At 32.4% G+C, this 26447-nt stretch overlaps 2 protein-coding genes across 2 annotated transcripts; one reads left to right on the forward strand and one right to left on the reverse strand.

Moving 5' to 3' along the window:
- The first annotated feature begins 1614 nt into the window (after positions 1–1614).
- On the forward strand, positions 1615–4274 carry LOC139889245 (uncharacterized). Its single transcript, XM_071872208.1, has 3 exons — positions 1615–2710; positions 2962–3245; positions 3528–4274. The coding sequence occupies exons 1-3, from the start codon at positions 1615–1617 to the stop codon at positions 4272–4274; spliced, it is 2127 nt and encodes a 708-aa protein (XP_071728309.1).
- Positions 4275–15470: 11196 nt separating this feature from the next.
- LOC139894493 (calcium-dependent protein kinase 10-like) lies at positions 15471–19910 on the reverse strand. The gene is made up of 7 exons (XM_071877820.1): positions 19073–19910; positions 17811–17954; positions 17578–17730; positions 16935–17050; positions 16678–16845; positions 16351–16578; positions 15471–15890 (listed from the first exon to the last, which is right to left on the reverse strand). Exons 1-7 carry the CDS (start codon positions 19755–19757, stop codon positions 15717–15719), a joined length of 1668 nt encoding a protein of 555 aa, XP_071733921.1. The 5' UTR covers positions 19758–19910; the 3' UTR covers positions 15471–15716.
- Positions 19911–26447: the final 6537 nt, after the last annotated feature.

Here is a 26447-nt window from a genome sequence, read left to right on the forward strand (position 1 = left end):
GAATATTACCTCGAATTAGAAAGATAACCTACTGTAAATAACAAAGGTTCCTTGATCTTAGATGATTACTTGGAATGGATTAGAAAGCTTGGAAGTAGATTTGCAAACTTGGAAGTATTCTTGATTTTTATGAAACTATACTTATGGAATTTAAGAAGAACACTTAGAACATGAAGATGGAACTTGAGAGAGATCAATTAGATGAAGAAAATTGAAGAATGAAAGTGTTTGTAGGTGTTTTTGGTCGTTGGTATATGGATTAGATATAAAGGATATGTAATTTTGTTTTCATGTAAATAAGTCATGAATGATTACTAATATTTTTGTAATTTTATGAGATATTTCATGCTAGTTGTCAAATAATGGTTCCCACATGTGTTAGGTGACTCACATGGGCTGCTAAGAGCTGATCATTAGAGTGTATATACCAATAGTACATACATCTAAAAGCTGTATATTGTACGAGTACGAATACGGGTGCATACGAGTAGAATTGTTGATGAAACTGAACGATGATGTAATTGTAAGCATTTTTGTTAAGTAGAAGTACTTTTATATGTGTCTTGAAGTCTTTCAAAAGTGTAAGAATACATATCAAAACACAACATGTATATACATTCTAATGGAGTCGTTAAGTCTTCGTTAGTCGTTACATGTAAGTGTTGTTTTGAAACCTTTAAGTTAACGATCTCAATTAATGTTGTTAACCCAATGTTTATTATATCAAATGAGATGTTAAATTATTATGTTATCATGATATTATGATGTATGAATATCTCTTAATATGATATATACATTAAAATATCGTTACAACGATAATCGTTACATATAAGGCTCGTTTCGTAATTCTTGAGTTAGTAGTCTTGTTTTTACATATGTAGTTCATTGTTAACACACTTAATGATATATTTAAATATCATTTTATCATGTTATATATAGTGTATCAATATCTTAATAGGATACATATGTATTTAGTAGACGTTATCATAACGATAATCGTTATATATATCATTTCGAGTTTCTTAACTTAGTAATCTCATTTCTTATGTATATCACACATTGTTAATATACTTAGTGAGATACTTACTCATCATAATCTCATGTCAACCATATATATATGTCTATATATACCACAACATGTAGTTTTTACAATTTTGTAACGTTCGTGAATCGCCGGTCAACTTGGGTGATCAATTGTCTATATGAAACTTATTTTATTTAATCAAGTCTTAACAAGTTTGATTGCTTAACACGTTGGAAACATTTAGTCATGTAAATATCAATCTCAATTAATATATATAAACATGGAAAAGTTCGGGTCACTACAGTGTTAGTGACGACAGCACCAAATTTAGTAAATTAGATCGATTTCTCATCTCTGAAAAGTGTTATCTTTTGTGGGAACATCTATCGTCGGTTGCACTTGACCGAACAAAGTCGGACCACTGTCCCATATTATTCAAAGATGATGAAAAGAACTTCGGACCGAAACCTTTCAAAGTCTTTGATGTGTAGTTTGAAGAAGAGGGTATTGAGGAGATAATAAAAGAAGGGTGGTTATGCTCTGATTATGATGGTAACAGACCGGATTCTAAGTTCATGAAAAAACTGAAAATGGTCAAGTCGAAATTGCGTTCATGGAGTCAAGATAAATTCGGGGAAATTGATAAGGAAATTGAAGCTCACAAAACAGCAGCTATGTCATTTGAACTCAAAGCAGAAACATCGAATTTGACTGATAATGAGATGGAAATATGGAAAAACGAGAGAAAATTGTGGATGGATAAAGACAAGATCAAAGTGAATATGATGAAACAGAAAGCTAGAATTCGGTGGACGCTAGAGGGAGACGAGAACACGAAATTTTTCCACTCGCTCATCCGGGACAGATACAACAAATGTAATATTCGCGGTCTTAACATAAATGGAAGTTGGAACGAAAGTCCGGATGACATAAAAAGAGAGGCTCTGGATCACTTTCAAAAAATATTTAGTGAACCTGACATGATGCGACCTTCGATGGAAGACTTCAGTTACCCTTCTGTTTCAGCGGAGGAAGCCGAGGCATTGGAAAGGCCAATTTCAGAAGATGAAATTCATGAAACAATTTTAGATTGCGGAAGTACAAAGGCGCCAGGGCCCGACGGTTTTAATATGAAGTTCTTCAAAAAGTTTTGGGACATCATAAAAATCGAGTTAGTTGATGCAATTCATTGGTTCTGGGATAAGGGGGAAATATCTAGAGGTTGCAATGCATCGTTTGTCACACTTATTCCAAAAAGGTCGAATCCGGAGGGACTTGGGGATTTTCGTCCAATAAGCTTAATCGGGAGTTATTACAAGATCGTTGCTAAAATTCTTTCAAATCGCCTTAGGAAAATACTACCTTATCTTGTGAGCTCGGAGCAAAGTACGTTTCTAAAGGGTCATTTTATTTTAGATGGAGCTCTTATTGCCAATGAAACGGTAGATTATTTAAGATCAAAACGTGAAAATGGGCTCGTTTTTAAAGTTGATTTTGAAAAAGCCTTTGATAGCCTTAATTGGCAATTCCTTTTTGAGGTTATTAAGAATATGGGGTTTGGTAATAAGTGGATCAAATGGATAAATTCGTGTCTCAAATCGGCATCTATCTCCATTCTTATAAACGGTTCGCCTACTAATGAATTCTCACTTGGAAGGGGGTACGACAAGGAGATCCTTTATCTCTGTTTCTTTTCATCATTGCGGCAAAAGGACTAAACATCCTTACAAAAGCGGAAATTGATAAAGGACTTTTTAAATGGATTCAAGTCGGGGGGGATAAAGTTCTTGTTTCGCACTTGCAATATGCGGACGACACGATTTTCTTTGGGGAATGGAGTAGAATGAATGCAATTAACTTAAGAAACATTCTCAAGTGCTTCGAGCTCTCTTCGGGTTTAAAAGTTAACTTTCATAAAAGTTGCTTATATGGTGTAGGGGTGGATCTTTCGGTTGCTAGTCGGTTGGCTAGATACATTGGGTGTCAAGTAGGTAAACTACCATTCATATACCTCGGATTGCCAATTGGTGCAAAAATGAACAAAGTAAAGGATTGGCAACTCGTGATTGATAATTTCAATTCGCGACTTTCGAGTTGGAAAATGCGTTCGATGTCTTTTGGAGGAAGATTAGTTCTATTAAAATCGGTCCTTACTAGTCTACCGTTGTACTACTTTTCGCTCTTTCGCGCACCGCCGAGTGTTCTAAAACTTCTTGAGAGTGTAAGGAGAGTTTTCTTTTGGGGGGGGGGGGGGAGGTTCGGGGGCGGGTCTCAAAATTTCGTGGGTCAAATGGGAAAATGTTATAAACACTTTTGGGAACGGGGGGGGGGGGGGGGTTTAAATATTGGGTCTTTGAAATCAAAAAACCTTGCTTTACTGGGGAAATGGTGGTGGAGGTTCAAAACTGAAACCGATTCTTTTTGGGTAAAAGTTATCCGTAGTATTCACGGGGCTCATGGGGGCTTACTTGTTGAGGGTGATGTTAATCACTCTTCGACATAGGGTATTTGGGGAAATATAATTGCTACTGGTGTTGCTATGGATGAGTTACAGGTTGCTTTCTCACGTTCGTTTACAAAGACAATAGGCGATGGTGGTTCTACTCTGTTTTGGCTAGAGCATTGGATCGGGAGTGACAAGTTGTGCAATTTATTTCCTCGTCTTTTTAGGTTAGAGATGACTCAGAATGCAAGTGTCAAAGATAGATACTACAAAAGTAATGGACAGAATATTTCGAGTTGGAATTGGTCGCGTATCCCTACAGGAAGAACCGCTGCGGAGCTAGACAGTCTGATCAATCTTCTTAGCTCGTTCGAGGGTAACTGCAACAATCCGGATACTTGGCGGTGGGCTTTTGCTTCAAATGGGTTATTTACTGTGAAGCAGCTTTCTAATATCCTAGACGAACAAATCCTCGGTCAGTTTTCTTCTCAACAACTTACGCTTCGCAATTCTTTGGTACCAAAAAAGATAGAGATATTCGTTTGGAGAACTTTAAAAGGGAGATTTCCCGTTAAACTAGAACTTGACAAAAGAGGCATCGACTTGCATTCGTTAAGGTGCCCTCTTTGTGATTGTGATTTGGAATCGGACAATCACGCACTCATCTCGTGTAAATTTGCTGAGGATATTTGGTGTCGTATCTATAAATGGTGGAATGTGGGACCCTTTGTACCTTCGAATATCTCAGATGTCTTGGGTGAAAACTGCCCAATTTCATCAACGAAACTTGGCGGAAAATTGTGGTAAGCTATCAAATGGATAAGTGCGTATCTTATTTGGAAGAATCGGAACAACTTGGTTTTCAACAATAAAAAATGGACCGGTCCGATGGCGCTAAATGAGATACAAACTAAATCCTTTGAATGGCTATCTACAAGATCAAAAGGAAAGTACTCCGACTGGCTAACGTGGATTTCAAACCCAAGGCACTACTTCAATATATCATGATACTGTCTGTATTTTTCGTGTCATTTTCGTGTTTCCTTTCTTGTATCTAGACGTAGAAATATATATGTAAGTTGCATTCTGTGCAACTAGATGTAGAGATGTATAACTTGTGTCCAGGGGTCTATATCTTGAGGAAGTCAGCATGTTGGCTTTCTGTGTCTGGTGTGGTTAATTCAATATATTGCTTTTCAAAAAAAAAAAAAAAAAACTTGAAACTAATAATAGTAACACCTAATTATTATAATTACTATTATTATCATTAACATGAACGCGATATAAAAGACGATTAAAAGCTATTAAATGAATCGATTTAGAATAATGTGTATGAGTATCATGATGAAATTAAAATATTGTAAGATATTGATTTAGATAAAATTATCGCTTTTATTATTTTTATCATTACTATTATTATTAAAAGTATCGTTAGTATTAAAACTATCATTTTAACAAAAATTATCATAGAAATGTCATTGTTATTATAAAATATTATTATTATTACCATTTTAAATAAAAATTATTATTTTAAAGTTAATATTAAAAAGTATCGTAAATATTAAGGTTATAATAATTAGAATTATCATTTTATCATAATATCATTTTTTGTAAATACAAATATTGATATTGTTATTAATAGAATAATAATAATTATTATTATAAAATAATACAACTTTTACTTATTATTATTATCAATGTTATTTTAACAAATAAATATGTAATACAAATAATATAATTACCTTAATAAAACCTATCATAATATTTTTATGATATTAAATGAACTTTTTAAATTTTATTACTTAAGATATATAAAAGTATATTTTTATATAAAGTTTTATTTATTAATAAATGAATTATATTATTTACTCTAACAAATCTTTTAAAAATATTTAAAAATATAAAATGATGATATTTAATCTATATAATAATCATGTATAAATTTTGGAAATCAATTTGAGTCAAATTGACTTTTGTTGACTTTTGTTGACTTTTGCATATTAGTCTCGAGCATTAGGATTGTGATACACTATGACTTAACCTAATTTGTTAGACAAATATTGACCAACACATATATATATATATATATATATATATATATATATATATATATATATATATATATATAATTTAGGTTCGTGAATCCGAGGCCAACCTTGCACTTGTTCAATGATGTTATATGTATTTTTACTACGAAATACAGTATGGTGAGTTTCATTTGCCTTTTTACCCTTTACATTTTTGGGTTGAGAATACATGCGAAATTTTTATAAATGTTTTACGAAATAGACACAAGTAATCGAAACTACATTATATGGTTGAATGATCGAAGCCGAATATGCCCCTTTTGCTTGGTAGCCTAAGAATTAGTAATCCGATCTACTAATTGACGCGAATCCTAAAGATAGATCTATTGGGCCTAACAAACCCCATCCGTTGTTGCGGATGCTTTAGTACTTCGAGTTTTTATATCATGTCCGATGGATGTCCCGGAATGATGGGGATATTCTTATATGCATCTTGTTAATGTCTGTTACCAGGTGTTCAATCCATATGAATGATTTTTGTCTCTATGCATGGGACGTATATTTATGAGAAATGGAAATGAAATTCTTGTAGTCTATTAAAATGATGGAAATGAATGATTATGATAAACTAATGAACTCACCAACCTTTTGGTTGACACTTTAAAGCATGTTTATTCTCATGTATGAAAGAAATCTTCCGCTGTGCATTTATTCATTTTAAGGATATTACTTGAAGTCATTCATGGCATATTTCGAAGAACGTTGTATTCAAGTCATTGAGTTCATCAAAGATTATTATTAAGTCAATTTATCGTTGGATAGTGGATATTATGAAATGGTATGCATGCCTGTCAATTTTCGATGTAAAGAAAGTTTGTCTTTTAAAAATGAATGCAATGTTTGTAAAATCTATCATATAGAGGTCAAATACCTCGCGATGTAATCAACTATTGTGAATCGTTTATAATGTATATGAACGGGTCCTTTCAGTAACTGGATTCGTCAATTGTCATCTATTTCTATGTTACAGGAAAAAGCAATCAATCGCAACTAGAAACACTAATCGTCACATGTTATCATTACAACAAACATAAAATTTGACAAACAAAGGAATACAACCTACATGTACAATAATAATAATTACAGTAATGTAACAAAAATGTACCTTTATGAATAAGAAGACATCTTCTGTATCTATCAACACCTCGATCGCACTTGCACCCTTGACCCTTATCAACTTATGCAACTGAATCCTTATCCTTGGAGCCACATCAACTAATACTTGTCAAGTCCTTCGTCCAAATCGGCATCAAACACGTCCACTGAAGTTCTGTCAGCACCGAGGGTCAACGGGGCACCAGTAGGGTGGAATGATCTTCATACATGTCTTATCACAACATCTCACACACAAAAGCTTAGTAGATAATCTGTTAGTTTCTGCCAACTAACTTGTCAATACCTACTTCATTCACTTAACCCACCCCCAAGATATGTTTGACTCGACACAAGGTTTGGGAACATGTCACTTTCGTGCGCATGCTACCAAAACTACGCTCTGATACCAACTTTTAACACCCTGGATTTTTTTTATATAATGAATACAGCGGAAGACCTGTTTATCACACACACACACACACACACACACACACACATATATATATATATATATATATATATATATATATATATATATATATATATATATATATATATATATATATATATATAATATAAAATTCACTTGAATATAATATCCACGTTAATATTTAAAAGTCCAAGTGTTATATTAAACATTAAAGCAACTTTTAATATAAAGGACACGACATCAGAGTTTCTGGCTTTGTCAAACATATCTTCCAGCATCCCATCTTCACCCTGAGAACTATCATACAATAAATCCATAACCTTCAGGGAAGATGTGAGGGATTAGCACGAAGCTAAGTGAGTGCAACTAACTACAGGTAATAGTATACAGGAACCGTCATACTAATCATGTCACAAAGTCTAACACACAAAAGTCACCCAAGTGCCGTCTACAGAGACTCTGGTGGCTCGACCAAACCATTAACCACCAGCTGATCGGACTGGGACTTACCAGAAGTTCCTCCACCACCGTATTGTATATATATAATCCACACGCGACGGATGCGTTATTCATATATATATACACCACGATCGTCTAGGCCACCACATGAGGAACCCAACCTGCAGGTTGATCTCTCCTACCGAGGCAACCACACAATAGGGACGCACTGGGCTCCAGCAGACAAGCATCAACCAACATGCAGTTATCACAACGTACTAACTAACTGTATCAGTAAGTATAGCTAACAAGCATGACAATCATAATATAACATGCTACTCTATACTATGTTCTCCAGTTAGTCCCACTCACCGATACCGGCATCACTCGGTAGTCTAATATCACCTAGTCTTCTCCTCGTCTGTATCTCCTGAAAACAATACTCACAAGTTAGTAAATCATATTCCAAATACTAACAATATCACAATTCCAATGTGTATACACACACACACACACACACACACACACATATATATATATATATATATATATATATATATATATATATATATATATATATATATATACACACATATACTCCATCACAACATTAAACCAAGTCATAACATCTTATAATCATCATTGGATAAGTCTACAACCTAATTCCATTCACTAACGTCATATAAGTGCGTGCAAAACAGACATATACGCTAAAACCCCTTTTTCTGATCAAAATAAAGTTTGATCTAGCTTCACAAAAGTTTACCATTGTAAAGTACTCTTCATTACGATTCCAACGATATTTGATTCATCAAAAACGGAGTTACGGTTCAAAAGTTACGACCAAAACAAGTTTCAGAAAAAAGCTGACCAGACGCAACCGCACGGATGCACCTGCAACCGTACGGTTGCACCTTGCAATCGCAAGGGTGCTGTTCATCAGCACCAGGACGCTGTTTGGACAAATTTTTACACCAAAACGAAGATTTTGAGCCGTTTTTGGTCAATTTAAAGACCACGAAACTTATCTAACATATATACATCGATTATCAAGCATCAAACAACATTAACAAACATTTCTTAGCAAGATTTATGCAAGATTTCAATAAAAACCTCAAGAACACACTTTTGTACAAATTCTTAGATTAATCTCATTTCAAGCATGTTGTTGATCGATTGACAGTCCACAAAGCTCATATAACATACAAACAACATATATTGAGCATCTAACAAGCTTAACTAACATCAATTAGCAAGATTCAAGCATAAAACTCAAAAAAAAACCCATTTAGACCCAAAACCCAATTTCTATGAATTAAAGTACGAATTTAAGCAAACAAACCTGATTAGATGATCACAAGGATGCTAGATATCAGTCACTAAAGCCTCTTGATTCAATTTATCACTTGGATTAGATTAGAGTTTCTAGAGATGAGATAGAAAGAGTACGGGGTGTTTAGAATATTCAAGAAGAAATGAGAAAATGAGTTGTACAAGCTTATATATTTAAGCCAAACACCATTCCCCATCACACACGGGTATTTACCAGTTATCTAGTAACTTTCGTACTTAATTTGACTGCCCTAACAGAGTCCAAATTAAATAAACAAACCTGTTCTGTGACCCTTGTCACAAACTGGTCTTAACCAAATATACAAATAAGTATAAACATCTAATTATTAAAATCACTAATTAACACCATACAAGGGTAATTTGGTCATTTCCACCTAGGCCCGATCTCAGGATGTTACAGTCAAGGTATGTATGTGATCTATAGTAGATAGGTTTTTTTTTTCCAAATCAATTGCTTTATGTTAGGTGTTATCTGTATGTGTACAAATCTACATAAATGTGATTGTGGAACTTAATATGTATTAGTATTTTAATTAGTGAAGGTGATTCGCTTTCTGGTAATGGGTCAATAAGGTGTATACGGGTATAACTAAAAAAGTATGGCAAATCAGTTAGGCAGGCCAAAGGCTGTCTCATATATTTTTAAATGCTCACCATCGCCTAAATTTCTTTCTTATAAAGAAATTATATAAAGTTTTTTAATCATAATTTGTTTTCTTTCAAATAAGTTGGCGGTTAATAGTGTTTATTTACGTGCTTAACATGAGTTAAGATAAATGCAAATAGCATAGGTAAGTCTTTCTCTTTTTAAAATGCATTTTACCACAAGGGTTTCGATGACTCAAATAATAAAATAAAGTTGTTATTAGTTAAGTAGTTGTAGTTATTTGCAGATTCATGGTTTCTAAGTTGTGTGTGTGTGTGTGTGTGTGTGTATATATATATATATATATATATATATATATATATATATATATATATATATATATATATATAGTTAATAGTGTTTATTTACGTGCTTAACATGAGTTAAGATAAACGCAAATAGCATAGGTAAGTCTTTCTCTTTTTAAAGTGCATTTTACCACAAGGGTTTCGATGACTCAAATAATAAAATAAAGTTGTTATTAGTTAGTAGTTGTAGTTATTTGCAGATTCATGGTTTCTAAGTTATGTGTTGTGTGTGTATATATATATATATATATATATATATATATATATATATATATATATATATATATATATATATATATATATTGGTAAAGGTGGAGGAGCTACATAATGATGATGGTATTAGACCATGAAGATACAGTGAAAAATATAGGATTGATACATGATTATGAACACTAACGTTTGTAATGTATAACAAACAACCCGACGTGTAGCGAGGGCTATCAACTAGTTATATATAATTTAACTAACTGATCCTTGAAATTGCGGGTTTGTTCAAACGAAACAGTTTAGTAATATGTATTAGGTATTAAATGAATTTAAATAAATATTAAAGTCATTTAGGTTAATAACCCGTGAAATCACGAATTTCGTCTAAAAAAACTTCTCGTTGTTTTTACAAACATACTGATGTAATTAATATTATCAAAATAAATGAACAACATATATTCTCCCACCACTCTCTTCCAATTTTCATTACAATTATTATTTTTCTTGTCATAAAAGCCGACATTACAACCTTTTATTGAGACATGTACTTCTCATACATATGTAACGTAATTAATCCCGTAAAGAGAACCCATATTTAAATAATAATAATATAAAATAATTATTATAATTATATTTAAAATAATAGATAATAAAGTTTGCTTTAAAAATTGAGTATTTATATTTTCAATAATAATTATTAGTAATAACAAATGCCTCTTGATATTTTTTTAAAAATTAAAATATAATTATTATATGAAGGTTGTACAATATGCTTCAAAGTTTGTACATATATTGATGAGTTGTTTTGTAAAAGATTGTACAATTATTTTTAAAATTTATACATATGGTCATGAGGTGTTTTATCATAAGATTGTACATAATGCTTCAAATATTTTACATATGGTCATAGAGGTGTTTTATCATAAGGTTGTGCATAATGCTTTAAATATTTTACATATGGTCATTGAAATGTTTTATTATAAGGTTGTACATATTAACATGTTAATATTTTTATTAATTACAACTAATTATTTTAATGATATCATCATGAGAGTTTTAGAATTTCTCTTTATTTTTGAATTTTTTTAAGCTTAGATAATTCTTATTTATGACATCATCATTAAAGAGATTTATTAGATACTATAAATTTATTAAATTATTTTAACAGATAAACATTATTATTATTATTATTATTATTATTATTATTATTATTATTATTATTATTATTATTATTATTATTATTATTATTATTATTATTATTATTTTATTATTATTATTATATTATATTATTATTATATGAAATAAAAAAGTACAAATAATAACGACGACTACAAGAGTGCCTTGGGGCATCACAATCAACCACAAACGAAGCTAGAACTCACAAACTAAAAAAAGAACTAGTAAAACCAAGAACAACCGACTACACACCTAAACCAAGACATAAACAAACAAACAAACAAACAAGATCCTTCTACAACCAACCGGATTTCAGCCCATGAATTGTGTAGTTCCATCCCTTGCTCGTCCACATCAATTTCTTCATCCACAAGTTTATAAACATTTGCATCCTTAATCGTATTATCATATGTACTATCATGTAACGAAGCAAAAACATCAATTGTGCAAACCAAGTGCGAAGTAGAGGCAGTATCATGTTCCCATTTCGTCCTTTACATAGTATTATTACCTTCAAGTGCTCATTCCCATTATCAACTTTTTGCTTCGAAAGATAAACATATTTTTGCTTACATCTACCAAGATGTATACCAGTTTGAGAAACACAATTAGCAGCCTTCCCAATATCCCCTTGTTTAACCTTAATAAACTCATCTTCATTAGAACGATTACGAGCCTTCTCATTGGAGCATTGCACAAATTCCTTAAAAGATTCCACACGAATAGCCTTGGGGCATTGCGAATCCATGTAGCCATACACCGTACGATACGAACATCTAGGTGGTTTCCACTCATATTCCACCCAAACCACCTCAGTTTTACATCCCACACTATCACCATCAATAGAGGGAATTTCTACTTTAACTTCTTACTTTGATTCGGTTTTCGCAGTTACCTAGATTAGGGCTCTTGAAATATTCGGGCGACCTCATGCTTCAACACACATAGTGCTCGTCTAAGATACCAACATTTTTGGAACTATCTTAGAAGCTATTAAGCTGAGTCCATCTTTAGTGTACCCTACAAGAGGAACATCATGAAATTTTACCCAACTAGGCACTTTAGTTAAATCCTCTTTTGTTAAGGATACTGTATGAGTCCACTTGTTTAGAATGATTCGAATTATTATAACCAACCATAGTCCCTGCTCCGGAACATTCATTAAACCTTTCCGAGTTGAAAACTTGAAAAAGAAGAAACCTTTTAAATTCATAATTATCCTTTCTATATAATATTTCTTCCACACATTCATTGCGTAGTTTTGAACCACTTGAAAGATAACCCTCTTATCAATAAACTCTCAAAAAATGCAATTGAGATACAATTTAATTTAGACTCTAAATAATCTGAATGACAAGATCATACGGTATATTTGATAAAACCACACAGACCATTAAACACGACCCCAACAATCATTGCAACAATGATAAAAACTATAAAACATGTGACACTGACACAAACAACTAATCTCCCTACTTCTTCTTGCTAGAGATTAAAATGTAATTAGGTACAGTAATGGTTGATGCCAAAGCTACCAACTTAGCTCTCATTAAGTTAAATTTGCATCAACATATTACATACCCAATGTAAATAAAAAACTAAAAGTAAAGTATTCAAAAACTTTAATATACATCATCCAAAGTAAGTCATTAATTTAAACTTTCCCTGTACATCATCACTACATATGCATCAAAAACAAAAACTTGAAGGCTAAAATCATTATATACAATTTAGTCTTCAATTTAGACTTTTCCTTATACATCATCACTACATATGCATTGAAAACTTGCAAGGTATAAACCTGAGTCGATTATATTACATTTGCATATATAGAGAAAGAAACTACAAAAAAATTTATTCACTAGCAAGATCACTGCTTTCTAAAGTTACAATAGCATAACATCCTAGTGAGGGTCTTTCAAGTTTCAAACAATGAGTAAACATCTCTCTTTCACGAACATTATAATATTATATATATATATGGCTACATCACAATAACCATTTGTGCCACAAGAATTAGAGACCAGTTGTTGAGTATCATCTTCAGTTACAAGATAATTAGTTTCTTTTATTTTAATAAAATTATATATTTACACTTTCAACCCCTGAAAAAATGTAAACTTGAGAGGCTGTTGTGTAAATTGAGCCAAAGTTGAGGGAACGATTAGTGTGAACGCAAACTCAAAACGACAATCCGAAACAACTAAAACGACGAAATTTTGGTTGTGTTTTAGTATATATGATATTTCGTAAAGTCCAGGTCCAAAATCTTTGCTTTCGAGTTGTGATCTAGCATTATGCTTCCATGTTATTTGACATGTGACTTTAACAATTACCGAGTATTAGATACTTGTCAAAGCTTTCATGATCAACATTTATGAAGTACAACCTCTCACACAACATTTCAAATAATATTTGAAGTGCACTATCTCGTTCATCTAACTTACTTTGAAATTGACATTTCATTTGGATACAATTATTAATTCAGATATTCACTTACAACTTTTGCTTTAGTCAATTGTATGCTAAATAATGAAGTTGAAGATTGTGCAATGATCCTCACGTTCAGCCATGCACGCCTTCAGGTTGCTTCAAGACCTCCATATTTGCTCCAAATTTGCTACATAATTTCATATATCTAATCCAAAATAAGCTTAAGCTCTTTTATATCCCATAGAATACTTGCATTTAAATATCAAAAGCTTATTTTAGTATTATAGCCCGTGGTTGTGAAGATAATCTAAGCCACGTCTCGAATCAATACGTGTATTGATCTATGTGCTTTCAATTAAACCATCTAGATAATATCTAGATACTTGCAACACAACCATGGTCTTGTTATTCATAAACAAGGATCTTCTCATTACGTTCCTTCTAGAACGCAAAAGATAAACAAGTTTCGGATGTTTATAACGAGATAACAATTGAAACTCTGTTATAAACTCCCTAATTCCATTACCAAAACTGTAGATCTTGGATAACCTCTTAACAGCAACAGAGGTCGGTTTACCATAAAGAAAGAGTTCACCTTTATAAACACAACCATATCCTCCCTTTTGAAATGGTATTCTCAGATGCTTTGATTCTTCGAATTTTATCATTTTTTCTGTTCTTTATAGGTTTACTTGGTTCAATTCTAATAAACAAAAGAAAATTACTGAATTTAGACCCGAAGCTAGGAATGAACTGATAACAACGACATACTACTAAACTTCAATCTTAGAAAGAAACTTACTAAATTCAGATTCAAAACTACAGAAGAAAATGTAAAAATAAGCTGATAACGAACCTTGTCCTTGAATTAGTGACGACAAAGGTAAGTTTGACAACATTTGGATTTTGCAAAATATTTTGTAAATATATTTGGAGAAGAGATTTTGAATGTGCTTAAGGTGTGCGGCTGAGTGTAGAAGTAGGAAATGAGATGAGATTCAAGTAGGGTTTGGTATCTTGATTTAAAGTGGTCTGAAAAGTCGAGCTGTACAAATGACCCAAAAAAAATTGGTCAGCCCATATATGCCCCCTAACTTGAAAGTAACATTAGTCTGATTTTACTCAGAACAAAAGGCCCATTAATTTTACGCAAATCTCTTGATTATTCAAAAATACTGCTAAATTTTTGTTTTTATGAGTCTTTGTTAGGTAAGTAACATGTGAAATTACCATATAGTCAAACTCTACAATAACTCAATTTCTACCGTTAGGTAATGTTGATTAGGGCTGAGCACACTATAAATCGAACCAATCTAATAATCTGACTTAAACGCTCAAACTGATAAACGGATAAGGTTTTTAACCAGACCCCTTGTAATAATATCAAGACTATATCTAGTAGAAACTGATAATTAGGCTTTATGGGTTTTGAGTTTTGACTTTGTGATTATCGTACTTTTCAGCGCTATTTGAACACAAACTCTCAAGTAACTATGGTCTATGGATATGAAATGAAAAGGTGATGTTTGTTGGAGACGGCCCAAGTTTGTCGTAACCGAATCAAACAAAAAGTCGAAAACAAGCCGAACAAAGAAATGAAGCCAAAATAACTAAAATCAAACGGTTTTGGAATCTTAAGAATTAAACGTTATGAACACCCTTAAATGTTGATGTTAAAGATCAGGGTCCCAAACATAAACACTTATACTAGAAGCAGCAACTATGCTTATGTTTTAATGCAACTTGTATTTTCAAATTGAGAACTATAAAACATGGGTATGCACAACAAACAATTTTCTATGAGTTCATGTTACCGTTTAAAGAAAGATCAAGAAAACAAAAAGTACGTTAAAAAAACATGCGGGATCCGCATGATTAGACATGAAACAACACAAAAACTCAAAACGATTACAAATATACAACAAACATATTTTTTTAAAGAATACATATATACATCTTAGAATAAAAAACCAAATCCGCAGTCCTCTGCAATGGACTCCTCACAACCCGCTATGCAAATCCCTTTCAATCCGATGAAGAAGAAGAAAATGAAAAAATATTGTCCACGTCATTACCTCAAACTATAACACTTTGACCAGTCAACCCGTCATCAAGCCGTAACGATCCATCTTTCATTAAGTTAACACTCAAGCTTTGGAATCTTTCTCTCGAGTATTGTCTTGATGCTTTTCTCCAATCTGTTCCCGTTTTCATCATCGCAACAAATTCGTCGAAACTTATTTGACCATCCTGAAAAAAACGTTGACCAACTGTTAGAAGTCATGAACTCTTTAATATAAGTTAAGGTCGGGCCATAACGACATTTACAGCTTGCAATATCGACCCATTTGACCCATTACCCCTTTCGACCCGTTACCCAACCTGACCCATTTGGACCCGTTTGAAAATCTGACATGTTTGACCCATGACCCATTTCAACCTAAAACCGATTTCACCCATCCCAAACCGATCCAACCTGACCCATTTTCCAGGTATATTATAGACTGATGGATTCGGGTCACATATTGTCCATAAAGTATTCATAATTCATTAAAGCTCCTAAATCATTTTATTCAGATATTTAAGGAAATTCTTGATCCCACCCAACCCAACCCATATGAGTTGTACCAAGAATTACCCATTTTGACCTGTTACCCAACTTGTGTGACCCACCCATTGAGCCACCTTTAGTGTGATTTAAACTATTTACCTTGTCTGTATCAACTTCTTTCATGATTTCATTGAGTACATCAATGTCTGCTTGACCAGATTCATACAACACTTGTTCTAACTCATCAAGTTCAATAAAACCACTGCCATCTTTATCGAAGAACATAAACGCTCTGCGTAAATGTTCATCGTTTTCCATTTTTTGCAGGTGAATTGTCACTGCTACAAACTCCCCATACTCAAGTACTCCATTTCCATCAACATCAGCCTTATCAATTAAAGATTAATAAATAAATATATTAGTAACCATATCTTGATATTCAAATTATTGTCATATAAATGTATATGAATGAATATGATGAATTACCACATCCATGAGCAACTTGATTTCAGGATCAGCCAATTGTGAACCAACTTTTTTCAACCCGGTCTTGAGTTCGTCAAATGTAACTTTCCCATCACCATCGGAGTCCATTAATGTAAACATATCTCTAATAACTTCTACTTCTTCAATGGACAAGTGTTCTGCAATCACCTATATTGTCCGACAAAACAACCAAATTGAATATGATTTTTCAGATAATCAGAAAAAAATGAAAGCCAGAAATGATGATGTGCGCTTACTCTCAACGCTTTCTTTTTGAATCTATTCATGACCGAAAACTGCTTGAGTCTCGTCCTTACAATATCTCCCAATGGGACATTTGAAGCTTTCTTCTCATTTAGTATCCATGGATGTTCTACAAGGAGATTAATTTATTTTATTTTAAAGTTAACAGTTAAACGGCTGATACGATACCTCAACTTCAATATCAACATTATTTCATAATTCCTGAAGAAATACCGAACAACTACATATCTCGTTCTGGGGCATGTGCAAAGTATGCAATCGAACAGTGTCCTAAAATTTAAAGGGCTCAGAATTCCAAAATTTTGAAATGACTATACAATTTTCATTTATTTATATACCGTCACGGAATATTGTTGAGACAAAAAAAATTAATTGTAATAAGCTAGTTTACAGAACATGGGATTAAAAAGATTAGTTTATATGTACCGAAAATTGAACCTTTTTAAGGGTCACATTTTGTATGTATCGAATAGGGACTTCTAAATTACTGCTTGTTATAACAAGCACTATCCATATGCAAGTGTAGTACTACATCTAATAGTATATATTTAAGTATTCGACATATATTATGATCTGAAAACTAGTGTAAAATAGCGATTACAGTTTGCGAAAGTCGAATGACTAATCTTAACTTACCAAGAACTTGTTGGGAAGTTAATCGTTTTTTGGGATCAGGTTCTAACATCTGTCTAACGAGACTTTTAGCATTTTCTGAAATTTGAGGCCACGGTTCCCTTTTGAAATCAATAACGCCTCGCAGAATTGACAACGCAACGCCTTGTTCGGTTTCTAAGATCAAACAAGTGATTAAGAGATTAGGATCAGAATACAAAAGTCGATCAACAAATTTTTGGCGTTTGTAGTAATACCTGCCCAAAAAGGTGGAACACCACATAGTAATATATAAAGAATAACTCCTGCACTCCATATATCAACCTCTGGTCCGTAATTTCGCTTCAAAACCTCAGGTGCCATGTAGTAAGGGCTACCCACAATTTCTGAAAATCTTTGTCCTGAATGAATAAAGGACGTAAATTTAAGGTGGATATATGTTCAAGAACTACATGTGAGAAATGTGCAGATATGTGGGTTGGGTAACGGCTCAAAATGTGTTCGTTTAGGGTCATTTTTGTATGGGTCTAACTGGTTCGTGTCAGATTAGCCCAAAATAGTTTTCTGTTTATAAGATTAGTTAGTAATAGTAATGGTAATAATAATGCTAATATTAGTAATAGTAATAATGCTTAATTACAGAATTCAATACGATAAGAAAAACAATAATACTACAACAACAATACTCCTATGAATTATAGTAAATATCTAATCAAAGCAATAATGAGATTCTATGTATTCAGAAATACAATTTGGGATGATTTTCAAACCATTTGATCCATTTGAGCCGTCCCTTTTGGGCTAATTTTTTACTTGTTCCATTTCAGATAAAAGAAAATGGACCGTGATAAATCCACCATTCATTTTGTTAAATCCATTATTCAGTACCTTAAAAACTTGTACTGTACAAGTTTTTAATGCATATTTTGTACAAGTTGTTAATGGCTATTTTTTTTTGTGGATTAATCAAGAGTAAAGTGTGGATAATTCAATATAACAAAAAAATCAACCAAGTCTCATAAGTCTATGAGTAAGATTGTGATATATATATATATATATATATATATATATATATATATAACTACTACACCCATGAGGCCATGACTATTTGGTCAAAAAATAGCAGCTTATAGATTGCTTAGTTTTGGCCCCATACTATATCTTCCTCCTTTGACTATATTTTATATGATACTCCGTATATGACAACGACCTAAAACCATAATCCAATCATTCATTCCAATTACCACCTAATCCAACTCATCCAAACCCTAATAATCAAATCAAATTTCTTAATCAGATCAGATCCAAAGAAACCTTATTAGAAAATTCAATAAAATGAAATTGAATCAAACAATTAACCATAAATCAAGATCTTAAACATAAATCTCAAAATTCCAATACCCAATTCAAAAAGTTTGCATCTTTACCTTCTTACCCCTCAATTAACCCTATTTTGCCACTAACCCATAAAAATTAACACATAATTAACTAAAAAAAATCAAATTTTTAGATCACCCACCTGGCTTGAAGAACACAGAAAGCCCAAAATCAATAGCTTTCAAAGCAGAATTCTCTTTTTTATTAGCAAACAAAAAATTCTCAGGTTTCAAATCCCTATGAATCACACCATTTTCATGACACATTTTAACAACTTCAGCCACCGTTTTTGCAATTCCGGCAGCTGCACGTTCACTATAATGACCTCTAGCAACAATCCTATCAAACAGCTCACCACCTTCACATAACTCCATTACTAAATGAACAGCTTCATGATCTTCATAAGTTGCACGAAGTTTCACAATATTTGGATGTTCAGGTAACGTTGACATAATCGCAACTTCACGTCTAACATCTTCAACATCAACTGCAGTTCTTAATTTCTTTTTAGATATTGATTTACACGCAAACGCTTGTTTTGTTTCCCTGTCCATACAAAGATAAGTTACACCGAATTCGCCCCGACCCAGTTCTCGTCCGAGTATATACTTATCGGATAACCGGGTCCGGTGAGTAGCGAGTTGACCGAAATCGTTTAAGACCCGGATCGGAACTGGGGATTCGGCGTATGGATTTGGTCTTCTTTTTTGGTGGGTGTTTTTGTTTTTGCCTTGTGGAGTTGGTGGTGGTTCGTAACGGTTGGATTTTGGGTCGTAACGATTGGATTTTGGTTCGTCGGGTTTTAGACATGTTGTGCAGTTGCCCATGGTGGTTTACGATGGTTGGTGGTGGTGACGATCACCGGAAAATATTAAAAAGATTTAATAAGATTAGAGAAATGGGCATTTATGATTTCCTTGAAATTGGAAGTTATGAAAAACGCGGGGTGAGTTGTAAGAAAAATAAAAAGTTTTCTTTTCATAATCAGAAATAAAATAAAATCCGGAGCACGGAGTATATTAACTTTAGCATAAATAAAAATAATATAAATGTAAATAATAAATAAATAATAATAGTAAATATAAATATAAATAATATAATTATAATAAAAAAAGATTTTGATAATGACAGCCTCGGGCTTTTATTAGAAAAATTCCTTTTTTTATAAAAATTCTTATAATAATACTGTAATACGGAGTAGTAATGTTTATGTTGAATATTTATATTTATATTTATATTTATTATTATTTGGTAATGACTTGGTAATGACTTGTCTTTATTCTCGGACAGGGAAGGATTGTCTACATCTCACCTCTTCCATACACCACTTATGTAGTATTGGGTTTTGTTGTTGTTGTTGTTGTTGTGTATTATTTGGTAATGAACTATAATCAATTCACTCGTTAATCGTAGAATACAGTATAGGAGAATATTTTTTTTAGTTATTATACAAGACATGTAATGAAAAAACGGATCGTGACTAAACAATAAAGATAGGATAGCGATTAAACCTTATCGGTTTAAACAAAACACAACCTTCTCGGTTGAATAATAAACCTTCACGGTTTAAAGTTTTACTTACGTAAACAAAATTAATAATCATCAACTAACTCCAATATCCATCTAAGCACATTACATATATAGTGCTCGTGAATTAAGAAGCAAGAATTAAGGAGCAAGTTACATTTTAAATATTAAGATAAACATAAAAGCAATAAGCGATAAAAACAAATCATAACAAACTAAATGTTTGACTTTCCCTTCCTGCCATCCCATGCGTGTCATTTTATCCCACTCCAGCCCGAATGCTTTGTGGCCCAAAAATCATCAGATAATCATCTAGTCTTGTTGCTTGACTTGGGCTTATTACTTGACTTGGGCTATCACGATTCACACTTAATTCTGCATCATCCTCCCCTTCTTCGATAAGACTCGTCCTCGAGTCTACATCATCGCCACCATCCCCGATATATGGTTTCAAATCAACAACATTATAAGTGGCTAATACATTGTAATGACCCGAAAGTTCAACCTTGTATGTGTTGTCGATAATTTTTTCTAGCGCACAAAAAGGACCATCACTTATCTTGTCTTCAGTAGATCGGGTGATTGGCAATACAAAAGGTGCCAAAGTGATATTCACCATGTCCTCTTGTGTCTCTTCGTCACCATCAGAATCATAAATAGGTACGGTGTCCTCAACCGCACAAGGTTCGGGAACGTACTCCATGTTAAAAACTCGATCAACCGAATCAACAAAATCATACGATTGAGCTGCTCTTGAAAATTCAAGATTGTCAAGCTTTATCTCTATATTACGCAAGAGATTTTTCATGTCTTCCAACTCTTGAATCTTGAGATTCAGTTTCTGAATCTCAACTTGTTTAGCCATGCCTGAAATCTGATACCACATAATGAAAAAACGGATCGTGACTAAACAATTAAGATAGGATAGCGATTAAACCTTCTCGGTTTAAACAAAACACAACCTTCTCGGTTGAATAATAAACTAACAAAATTAATAATCATCAGCTAACTCCAATATCCATCTAAGCACATTACATATATAGTGCTCGTGATTTAAGAAGCAAGAATTAAGGAGCAAGTTACATTTTAAATATTAAGATAAACATAAAAGCAATAAGAGATAAAAACAAATCATAACAAACTAAATGTTTGACTTTCCCTTCCTACCATCCCATGCGTGGCATTTTATCCCACTCCCGCCCGAATGCTTTGTGGCCCAAAAATCATCAGATAATCATCTAATCTTGTTGCTTGACTTGGGCATATTACTTGACTTGGGCTATCATGATTGACACTTAATTCTACATCAACATGTTTATATATTTTGTAAATTATATGAATACATCAAATATTAAGAGTTACTCGTAAATCGTAGAATACAGTATAGGAGAATATTTTTTTCAGTTATTATACGTGACATGTTTATATATTTTGTAAATTATATGAATACATCAAATATTAAGAGTTACTTATTTTTTATAACTCGGTCCAAGAAAATCGTTGTCTTGAAAAATAAATGCGTTTGTTTAGAGAGTAAGTTGCGTATTTTGTTAGTTACTACTCAAGGTGTAAATTTTTTTGAACATCACTTAGTTATTGACCGGTAAAACTCCCTTCCTCGTTACCCCCACACTAGCCAAAAGACAACATGAGTGGATACTTTAGGTCAGGGTTAACATTGAGTACAATGGTGCAGCCTAGTTTTTTTTTTTTTTTTTTTTGAAAAGCAAGCATAATTTTATTAATATAACGGAGAGTTACAAAAGCCCTATAATCTATACAATATATTATAAAGCACCGAATAGATATATACAATTTCATGGGCGAGGAGGCCATTAACACCACGGAACTTGAAACATCAAGCTGAGAAGAGGCAGCCATACAGTACCGTATTTGCGATGACAAAGTTGGCTGACGCTACCCATTTAACCAAGTGTGAATGGGGGATCCAAGCCATGAATGCGTTATCGGATAGGACTTTTGATATCGATTAACCGCAGCCTAGTGGAATCAAACTCCTGACCTCTCGCTAACAGAGGCAAGCCACTACCAGTTGAGCTACAACTCAATGTTACGAGTTGTGTAAATTAGATGAGTTATTAAGTTGTAATGAACTTTTTATAGTTTTTAATTTTTGTTTAATTTAAATTTTTTTCTATTTAACATTATGTTTTGGACATATCGGTTATATATATTTATTTTATAACAGTGATTAGTAAAATGTACAACACTTTTAAATTAAAAGTGATTTAGTAAAAGTTTTAATCTTTTAAGCATGTTATGAACATTACTGAAACTGTTGTTAGAAAAATTATTAACTTAAAAATATCTTTATTGCTTTAGTGTACAAATATATAAATTTGATATTGTTAAGCTTATAACATGTTATCTTATAACATGATTAATTAATTAAGTTTATATATCATATCTCATCATTTTTTTTATGCTAGTTAGCCGACGTTAGAGTCTAGAAAAGAAAACTCTTCCAAATTTGATGAGCAATGAGTCACCCAAACTTTTTGCTCATTTTGACAGTAAAAAAACAAGCTCCATTAAAGTAATTATGCAAGTACAAACCAGCTAAGATTTTTTCATGTATCAAAGTATATTATAGGGCGTATATATAATTATTAAAACGGGGCCTCGGCTCGGGAAGGGAAGAGTGGTCGAGTGGTTAAAATCGACGGACTATAATTTTTTTTTGAAGTTTTTCTACGTATGTTCGGATCATGCCTCTCTCCTTTTTAAAACGAGTTAAGAAAGAAAATGAAAGAATCTCAATCTCATAACAAATTTGAAAGGAATTGCAAATGAAAATATATTCTAAGTGAACTATCCATGAGCAATAGCATTATATAGTTTGATTAGAGACTGCTTAATTAGATCCTTATTAATCACTCGTACATAGCATCATAGTTTTGTTTACATTTATAATAATTTATATTTAATTTAATTTAATTTAATTTAATTAATATTAATAGTGTAATATAAATGAAAGAGAATAACTGCAAGTTTAGGTGAGTTGTTTTATTAATATTAATAACCCATGCTTTCCTTTTTTCTTTCATAGATTGGTTCCATTTTTGTCCAGATATGGTTGGAATCTTATTTTACACACCCATTAAAAAGCATAATCAAGGAGTTATAAATAATGGTGTGTTTGCTTACTTATTATTATATATGTTTATGGATTATGGATTTATGTATGTGCGTTTTTGTATGTTTATGTACGTATGTATGCGTAAGTAGGGATGTTTGTATGTATGGATGCGTGTACGGTGTACGTGTGTATGTATGTACATAGGTTTGTTTCCATGTATGCGTGTTTTATGTATGTTTAGGTAAGGATTTATGTATTTATGTATGTAAATATGTATGCTTAGGTGTGTTTTTGCATGTTTGTATGAGGTCATATATGTTTATTGTTAGTGTAGTGTTGCATTCTATTGGTATGTCGTGATCTACGTCCTTAGCTCCACACACCACTCCAAGGTACGTCTTTTCTGTTATATATATATATATATGTATATATATATGTATATATATATATATATATATATATATATATATATATATATATATATATGTATATATATATATGTATGTATATATATAGTGGTAGGATCAAGAGGGAAGTAACCAATCGGGGGGAAGCAGGGGGAAGCAAAACTTTAATTTTTTTTTTCGTTTTTTAAAAAAACTTTGTTCATGAACATTATAGATTGGATGAAAATATGAACATTTAATAAAGACACTTTGTGGTAAATATTTTTATTTTGGCGGGAAAACGCTCGAAGAAGTAATATATAACAATTATCGTGTTTTTCGAGCGTATGTTAAGGTTTTAGATATTAGGGTTTATATATTAGGGTTTAGATATTAGGGTTTATAGGGTTTAGATATTAGGGTTTAGAAATTTAGGGTTTAGGGTTTAGATTTAGGGTTTAGATTTAGGATTTAGATTGAGTTTTTTAACACGAACGGTTTAGAGTTTAGGGTTTAGGGTTTGGTGTTTTGGGTTTATGGAATAAACCCAAAACACCAAACCTTAAGCCCTAAACCCTAAACCATAAACCCTAAACCCTAAACTCTAAATCAGGCTAAATTTTACTTCACAAAACATGAAAAAAAAAACGTTAACATTCTTCACGAACAATATTATCTCTAATGTTATTTTTGTCGATCATTTTCTCGCCAAAATAATAACATTCATAACGAAGTGTCTTTTTAAATGTTCATATTTTCATTCAATCTGTAATGTTCGTGAACAAAGTTTTTTCAAAATACGAAAGAAAAAAAATTGCTTCCCCCCGCTTCCCCCCGATTGGTTACCAAGTTAAAATGAGAACATTCTCATTTGAATATATATATATATATATATATATATATATATATATATATATATATATATATATATATATATATATATATATATATATATATATATATATATATACACACACACACACACATACACACACACACACACATATATTATGCATACGGCTATATTAAGTAAGTCATCAGTAAACGTCGATTTATTGACGACTTGACTGCCGCTTAAAGCCTAAATTAAATTCCAGGCATGATCTAAAACCCATGAAAATTTGATTCTACCATTTTCATGGCGTCTCTTTTTATTTTTATTTGTTATCTTACACACACACACACAGAGCAAATGTCAATTTATTTGTTTTCTCTTTATCCGTCGAACATAGAGAGGGAGGACCTTCTTTACTCTTGGAGTGTTTCACTCGGTGATATCTCTCAAATTATACATATTTTACATCGCGATATCGGTTCTTTATTGTCGTTTATTTGAGAAAATGTAAAGACTTTTGTGATTAATTGAGATAAAATGACGAATATAGCTCCAGAGGCCTTCGGGTTAATGTTTTGGTTGTTTCTTGCTAAGTATTGGTGGTATTTGAGCTAAAAAGATGAATGTTGAAGAATGTTCAAATTCTAGTTTGCGCGCCTCCACCGTTTTGGCCATAACTTGAGCATACGGACTCGAAAAAAGGTGAATCCAAAGCCCAGTCGTCCGTAACTCAGAGCTCTACAGTAATCAAGAATTAAATCTACTATTCAGATGATGTACACATTGCGGTCGTGATGGGATGATCGCGGTCGCGATGCAGAGGCAGATATTTTGCAGTTTTCGAACAACAACGAATCCCGGTCGCGATGAAGCTATCCCAGTCGCGATTCGGGGCTGTCAGACTTTCGAATTTCCATCTTTAAATACCCCTATTTAACCCCAACTTTAGGGTATCGAATTATTGACGGATCCAGAGGCTAAAGAAGTCATTTTTGGAGGTTTTAGGGCCATTCTTCACCAAAGGAAAAGATCTAAACATCAAAGTTGAAGATTGGATCATTCTATCAATATTGGTACTCTAGTTTTCCATTATATTAGTGATTTTATGATGAATTTTATTTGTTCCAATTGTGTATTTGAGTCTCTTTTAAACATGTCAGGCTAAAAACCTTAGTGTTTGCTCAGATGTAATAGCTTTTGATTGTTGGATTGTTCTTTATTTCATGTATTTAATGTTTGACTGATTTAGTTTATTTAAGTTTGGTCAAAGACCCATTGTTATGCATGCTTTCTACTTTAAATCAATTATATATGTTATCAACTAGTTATTTTGAGAAAATTGAAGGTAGATAATGTGTACTTCAACACATTTAGTGATCTAGACGATTAGGGCTTTGATTTCAAGTGATTGTATTGAGGAACTAATCGGTAATTGAATGGTAGATTTGCATCATAATCGTGATAATTACATTGAGTGATCTTTGTAGTTAGGATTTTAAGTGATTTTAATCCGGATCAAATCTTAATAGCTGAATCTAATTGATTAATGATTATTGTGTTCAACCAAAAGATCCATTATTGTGTTTATCGAATACTTGACGTTAATTACATAATTTGTTACTTAGTTTACGTGAGTTTATTAGTGATAAACGGATTTTGCTTAAACTCT

This window comes from Rutidosis leptorrhynchoides, chromosome 2 (assembly GCF_046630445.1).
Source record: "Rutidosis leptorrhynchoides isolate AG116_Rl617_1_P2 chromosome 2, CSIRO_AGI_Rlap_v1, whole genome shotgun sequence".
Classification (NCBI taxonomy): domain Eukaryota; kingdom Viridiplantae; phylum Streptophyta; class Magnoliopsida; order Asterales; family Asteraceae; genus Rutidosis; species Rutidosis leptorrhynchoides.